At 64.4% G+C, this 7,008-nt stretch overlaps 1 protein-coding gene across 1 annotated transcript; it reads right to left on the bottom strand.

Moving 5' to 3' along the window:
* Positions 1–3,651: 3,651 nt before the first annotated feature.
* On the bottom strand, positions 3,652–6,688 carry SIX1 (SIX homeobox 1). Its single transcript, XM_035551244.2, has 2 exons — positions 5,921–6,688; positions 3,652–4,927 (listed from the first exon to the last, which is right to left on the bottom strand). Exons 1-2 carry the CDS (start codon positions 6,478–6,480, stop codon positions 4,639–4,641), a joined length of 849 nt encoding a protein of 282 aa, XP_035407137.1. The 5' UTR covers positions 6,481–6,688; the 3' UTR covers positions 3,652–4,638.
* Positions 6,689–7,008: the final 320 nt, after the last annotated feature.

Here is a 7,008-nt window from a genome sequence, read left to right as displayed (position 1 = left end):
GAACCAAGCGTGGGCATTTACCTACAGCCTGGCGCCCTGCAGAACTGGGCTGTAGGTAAAAAGCTGATGCGGGCACGGAAGGGAGCCTCTGCCCATGGAGACACTTTCTGGGAGCTGTAGCCAAGTGAAAACAGGAAACTGTAATTGAACTAAATCTGCCTCTTTAACCTTATTATTAGGATTGGGATTATATGCTTTGGGGAAAGTTCAGCCTCTGTGTAGGGCCAGGGAGAGGAGATGTTCCTGCACCGAGGCACCAGCCTGGAGAGAGGTGAGCCGGGGAGGCACGGCCATGTCCCTGCCTTCCAGGGAGAACCATGCTGCTGATGACTGATCTCTGGGCAGCCTGGCAGTGTGCTCCCTCCCTCTTTGGTTAAACCCAAGTCTGCTCAGCTTCTATGTTTCAGACTGTTTCCACATCGAGGTGGGACAGACGACGGCGTGCCGGGTCCCTCTGTGCACTCGGGCTGAACCGAAGCCCCTGCAGGTGCAGCCTCTGCCCCCTCCGCTCTCCTCGCGCAGGAACCCGGCGGGTTTGGCCCCAGTAGGAACAGCAAAATGGAGACGGGTTTGTACAGCCCAGTCGGATGAACCTTGCGGTGTCTGCACCCTCACTACTCCTGCTGTTAACAACGCCCAGGTGCAGTGGTCAAGCTCAGGGGCTCCCCGAGGGCAGCGTGTGCAGGGACAGCCCAAGCAGCTCCAGCTCTTCCCTGGCTGCAAACCCCCCGGGAGCAGAGGGGCGGCAGGCAGCCCGTGAGGCTTCCCACCTGGTCCCTGCTCCGTGCTCGCTGCGGGGAAGCAGGAGCAAGAGGAAAGTGCAAAGGTGAAGCGTTATCGTGCTGCATGTGCTAAGTTTTCTTTACGGGTCCGCAGAGCCCTAAGCTCTTCAGTAACAGTTAAACAACTGTTAAATAGGACTTTATCTTCGGGCTGGATAAGGGAGCAAGCGAGGACTGGCTGCTGGTTGACAGGCAGCACAATAAAACCCTCCTGCCTGGGGAAGGCGGTCCGGATGCCTTGGCCCTATCTGGCTGCCCGGGACTGGGGGCTGCAAGGACAAGTGAGCACGAAGACCTGCCACCCACGCCGCCACTCCACGCGCTGCAGAGAGGTGGGGAGATTTGGTAGCAGGGCCTCAAACCCTTGCCTTGAAATCCGTCAGATGTGAGATTGTGCTGTGGGCCTCATGCGGATCTGCTCGCATGTGGCCATTCCTGTCCCTTTTTTGGGACAGGGATGGGGACAGGGATGGGGCTGGGGACGAGGAGCTGGCAGCAGGGCAGGGGCAGAGCAGGCGCGCGGCTCATGTGCGCTGCCACGGGACAGCGCTCGCTGAACGTGACCCAGGAAATGGAACGAGGAGAGAGGAGGGGGCTGGCTTTCCTGCCCAGCGTTTGTTTTCCTGCACCGAATTTCCTGCTTGGGGAATCTCAGCGAAACCCCCAGCACTTCTCAGGCGGAGGTGGGCTGGGGAGAAGCGGGCTGCCAGTCCCGCTCCGCGGGGGGACGAGGCGGTTATGGTAGAGGTGACCTTTCTAAATCCCTGCTTTGGACAGACATTTCCAATAAGTGCCGAAGAAAAGCCTGCCAGCTCCAGCTTTCTCAGCCTGCTCTCCATTTTCCTTCCATCCTCTCCAGGCTGAATTTAATCCGAGAAGGTTCCTTTGAGCTTTTGTGTGTTGCTGGGGGAGATGTGGGCGCACAAGGGATCGCGTTACAACTTTCATTTCCTGAAATGTTTGAGGGAACATCCAGGGTTTTATCCACACATCAGGCAAAGTTGAGGGCTCAGATTTCAGGTCTTGTCACTCAGCTGTCACCAAACAAATGAGCCTCTCAGAGCTGGAGACGAGGAGAGCTACCTGCTATTCATGACCCCAAAAGCAGGTGATCACTCATGGGAAAAGCAGGTAGAATTAATCATTCTGCTGTTCTCCATTTCCTCCCCTTTTTGGCTGACCTGGACACAGTGTGAAATCTGTCCTGGGGAGGGGGAAGGAGGAGGGGGCAGCGGGATGGGGGGGAGGGGGATTAACTCCTTCCTGCCGATGAAAATACAGCGGAGAGAGGTGAGAACCGACCCGGGGGCTGCCTCCCCAGGCTGCCTTTGCTGTGAAAAGCTTGCTGCGAGGTCAAGCCTGCCCCGAGGAGAGCCGAGCGACCTGCTCCTGGCTCCGCTCCAGGGCGTCCCCGCTCCCACCTGCCCGCCGGCCTCCCCTCCCTCCTCTTCTAGGGGCTTCCCTCAGCATCCTCCATCCCTCCCTCCCTCCCCGCCGGCCACCGCCCGCCTGTTTGCAGCCTCATCCCTCTCCCTGCCAAGGGAAGCGGAGGCTCGGGGCGCGGGCAGGGCTCTGCGGCCGGCGGCGCAGCGTGCGCGGTGCTTGCGCGCTCTTTGCGCGGCCCCGCTCGGCAGCCGTCGGGCCTGGAAGCAGGACCGAGCTGGGGAGGGGGGCGTAGGGGGAGCGGGACCCCCCCGGCCACCCCTCTGGAAGCCAGCCCTGCCGCTGCCTGCGCGCAGGAAGCGCCTCTGCGCTCTTTGCTTTGAAAATAGCCACCGGCTTGCAAGTCCCCGCTCTGAGTTGCGCCGCGCCGGGCCGGAGCCCCGGGCAATTTTTATCTTTCCTCTCCACCGAGCCCGTGGCTCGGGAAAAGCGGGAGCTGGAGTTCAGCCGTCCTGGGGGCGCAGAGCCCGGCGGCTGCTCACCCGAAAACCTCCCCCATTTCCCCACGTTCTGCCCGCGGGGCTTTTTTTGGGGGGCGGGGAGGCTGCGCTGCTTCTTGGCGGATCGGTCCCCTGGGAAGGGCGATGGGGGACCTTGGGGCGGGGACCTGGGCGCACGTCCCGTCCCACCAGGACCCCTCGGGGCACAAATCCAACACAAAGCGCAGGATTTGCGCCTTTCGCCCTGCTCCCCTCCGCTGCTGGACACTCGCTCGCTGAAAATCGGGACGCAGCGGGGCCCTTCCCGCCCCACAGCGCGTCCTGCCGTAGGGACAAGGATCTCGCCCTGTCCTGCCCGTGTCGCAACCCCCCAAGAAACAGGCTCCGGGGGAGCGCACGAAGCCCGGCGGGGTCTGGGCTGGGTGCCCCGACGGGGCGGCCGGTGCCGGGCCTCGGCAAGGAGCAGGGATGGCCCCGAGGGTTTTGTCCCCCCCGGGACCGCGGGTGGGGCCGGAGGAGGGCTCGGGGGACCCCCCCCCCCGCCCCGTCGGGGGGACCGGAGGGAGCTGCGAAGCGCCCCCGGGATGCGCCGGGGAGGACGGCGGAGCTGGGAAGACCCTCCTGCAGAGGGTGACATTTCTCCACGGCCCAGGACCTCGAGAACAAACACGGCAGCGACTTTAAATAAACACGCGTTTAATGATGCAAAACGCTAACGGGGGAGCTCGGCACCGCCAGCGGCGGAGGCCCCGACGGGGCGGGCGGCGAGCGGCTCCCCCCGGCCGGGCTCCGCGCTCCGACGGAGCCCACCCCGCGGCCAGGCACCCCGGGGTGCCCTCCCCGAGCCCTCCTCGTATCCCTCCATCCCTCGGTTGCAAAACAAAAGGGGCTGCGTGGAAGGAGAGCGGCTCCCCCCGAGCCCCCAGCGCCTCCGAGGCACGTCGGGGGGCTCAGCCCCGCAAAGAAGAGCGCAGCCTCGCAGTTCTGCCATCAGCGCGGTTTTAATTTAGCCTCTTTAGGTACAATAGAAAAGAAACCTGAAAGCACATGCTAGTTCTGGGAACAAATACCCGAGACAGACAGCTTCGGCCGCGGGCTCCTCGCAAGCCGAACCGGGAGGGCGGCGAGCGGGGACGGGCAGGAGAAGGCAGCGTGGGGCTGGCGGGGCAGCCCGAGAAATCCTCGTTCAGGAGGGAACAGCCGGCAACTCGCGGTATTCTCAGCACTGTTCTCCTCGTTTTTAGCCACGTCGAAGCATTGCCCCGCCGAGGAGAAGGATGCCCGGGGAGCGCGGGCCCACGGGAGCTCGCTAGCCCCGCACCGCCGCGTTAAGACATAGGCACTTGGTAAAACTCTAATACTGCAGCTTTTTTTTTTTTCCTTTTTCCTTTTTTTTTTTTTTTTTCTCCTCTTTTAAAATTTCAACTACATCGAAATCTTTCCTGGTAACGCTAAATATGAAAAATGTAAACGAAACTTCCCCTCCCTCCTCCCGCTAGGACACAGCGCTCCGCTCCCTCTGCCTCCGTCCGAGCTCCGCGGGGACGGGGACAGGGACAAGGACAGGACGCCCCCGGCCGCCCCTGCCCCAGCACGCCTGCGGGGCTGGGATTTATTCGGGTGGAATCGGATCCAGCTGTTTTGTTGTTTTTTTTTTTTTAATATTATTTTTTTGTAATTCCCGCTGGGACCAGCTCGTTTGAACTCGAAGGGACGAGGGTTTCTGCTGCTCTCTGCGTTTGGCTACGTGGAAAAAAAAAATAAAATAAAATAATAACAATAATGATGATAGTGGGAGACGCTGGGGGGGGAGGGGGGGGAGAACTGGACCGACGTGGGGTCGAGTGAAAAGAGTCGAGTGAAAAGAGCCGAGAGTCCCGTTAAGAGGGCGAGCTGCGAAACCGGAGGCTGTCCGCTGCGTACAACCGAGAGTCCGTGTCCCCGGGCAAAGCCTCCTGTCCCGTGGCGGCCCTTTAGGAGCCCAGGTCCACCAGGCTGGACGTGAGGGGTCCCAGCAGCGAGTCCTGGAGCTGGTGGCCCGGCAGGCTGTGAGCGCTCTGGGGGGCGGCCAAGCCGCTCAGGGGGTAGCTGGAGCTCCTGGCGTGCCCGAGGTTCCCCTGCAAGAGCAGGACCGAGTTCTGATCGGGGCTCTGCGGCGGAGAAAACTCTTCCTCGGAGCTGGACAGGAGGGGTTTGCTCCCGTCCAGGGGCGAGAGCTGGTTGGGTTTGTTGGTGGCGGCGTTGGAGTTCTCCGTGTTCTCCCTGCGGAGGGCACAAGCAGAGCGGGGACGTTACCGGGGGCCGGGGGGGTGGGGGCGCTCCGGGATGCCGGCCCCGACGGGGCCTCGCGACCGCCCCCGGTAAAAAAAAAAAATAAATAAATGAAAATAGAAAGAAAGAAAGAAGGGGGAAAAAAAAGCAAGCGAGCGCCTCGTGTTTTCCTAACGGAGCGGCCCCGCAGCTGCCCCCCTGGTAAGACAGCTGCCCCGCATACCCCCGAGAGCCCCGTGAGTTAGGTGAGGAGCACAGGTCGGGGTTTCCGAGATTTTTTTTATTATTTCCTCATCTTTTTAATTTAAAAAAAAAAAAAAAATCGAAGCGCGGCCCCGCGGCCCGGGAAGGCTCGGAGGGGCCGGCCGGCCCTATTTCCTCTCCGGGCCTCTTTAGGGCCGCCGGCGGCCGCCGCAAAGCCGGGGGGCGATGAGTGCCGGCCCCGAGCCTTCCCCCCTTTGGCCGTGCCGGCGGCCTGCAGCCCGAGCCGAGCCGTGCCGAGCCGAGCCACCGCCTCGCACCGAGGCCACCCCGGGCGGGTGGGGGCGGAAGGCACCGAACAAAGGCGGGGGCGGCCTGGGGAGGCGGCCGAGGGGCTCGCTGCCCCCCGGGCAGGTGGGATCGGCACCGGGGCCGGGTGGGAACCGGCTTCCAGCCCCATTAAGCCCGGGGGGGGGGGCGATGCGGGACCCCCAGCTCCAGCCGGCTGGAGCCGAATTGCTTGCAGGGGGGGCAGCAGCGCGGCTGGGGGGCGGGGGGGGCTGCAAAAAGGGCGAGGGGGCCGGGAGCGAAGGCGATCGGGGGTGAAGGGGGCCGGGGACGAGGGGGTGAGGGGGGCAGGGGGTGAAGGGGGTCGGGGGCTCCTCTCCCAGCCCCAGCCCCGGCCGGGGGCGCCGGGAGCCGGGCAGCGATCGGCGGCTGCCTCCGTAGGGCCGGGAGCGGGGAGGGCCGGGGGCGCGGGGAGTGGGGGGGGGATTTAAGTACCTTTCCTTCGCCTCGGCCGCTCGGTCCCGCTGCCTCCGGTTCTTGAACCAGTTGCTGACCTGGGTGGTGGTGAGGCCGGTGGCTTCGGCCAGCTCCCGCTTCTCGCGGGGCGAGGGGTAGGGGTTGTGCGCGTACCACTCCCGCAGCACGCCCCGGGACTTCTCCTTGAAGCAGTAGCTGGTCTCCTCGCCGTCCCAAATGGTGCGGGGCAAGGGGAATTTTCGGCGGACCCGGTACTTGCCCACGGCTCCCAGGGGTCTGCCCCGCAGCTTCTCGGCTTCCACGTAGTGCGCCTTGAGCCAGAGCTGCTGCAGCTTGGGGTGGTTGTGGGGCGAGAACTGGTGGCTCTCCAGGATCTTGTAGAGCTCGCGAAAGTTGCCCCGGTGGAAAGCCACCACCGCCTTGGCCTTGAGGACGCTCTCGTTCTTGTGCAGGTGGTCGCAGGCCGGCAGGGACCACAGGAACCGGCCCAGCCTCTCCAGGTTCCCCCCTTGCTGCAGCACCTCGCACACGCAGGCGACCTGCTCCTGCGTGAACCCAAACGACGGCAGCATCGACATGGCCGGGGCTGCGAGGCGGTGACACGGCCGGAGGGGCTGCGAGGCGAGGCGAGGAGGAGAGGAGAGGAGGAGAGGGGAGGAGAGGGGGGGGGGGGGATGTCCCGGTTCCCGGTCCGGTTGCCGGTCCCGGCCCGGTCCCCGGAGCGGGGATGCTCGGTGCGGTGCCGGGGGGACTTTGTCCCCGCTCCGCCGCCGCCGCGCTTAAAGCGCCCGAGCCCCCGCGCCGCGCTGATTGGGCGCCCGCGGCTCGGCCCCCGGCACGGCACGGCCCGGCACGGCCCAGCCCGGCCCAGCCCAGCCCGGCCCGGCGGGCAGAGCCTCGGCACGGGCGGGCGGAGCCTGGCGGCCCCGGCTGCGCTTCCCTCCGCCGCCTCTGCGCGGGTGCGGTGGGGGGGGTTGGGGGGGTGGGGACCCCCCCTCGGAAAGGAGCTTGGGCTTTCCTGCCTTCCTTCCCCTCTATTTTGATCGGTTTTTATTTTTTATTTAAGTTTTTTTTTCACCCCCCCCCCCTCCTCCTCGCCCGCTCGC

This window comes from Cygnus atratus, chromosome 5, assembly GCF_013377495.2.
Source record: "Cygnus atratus isolate AKBS03 ecotype Queensland, Australia chromosome 5, CAtr_DNAZoo_HiC_assembly, whole genome shotgun sequence".
Lineage (NCBI taxonomy): Eukaryota > Metazoa > Chordata > Aves > Anseriformes > Anatidae > Cygnus > Cygnus atratus.
Note: the sequence above shows the minus strand (reverse complement) of the source record. Positions and strands in the feature narration are given on the sequence as shown.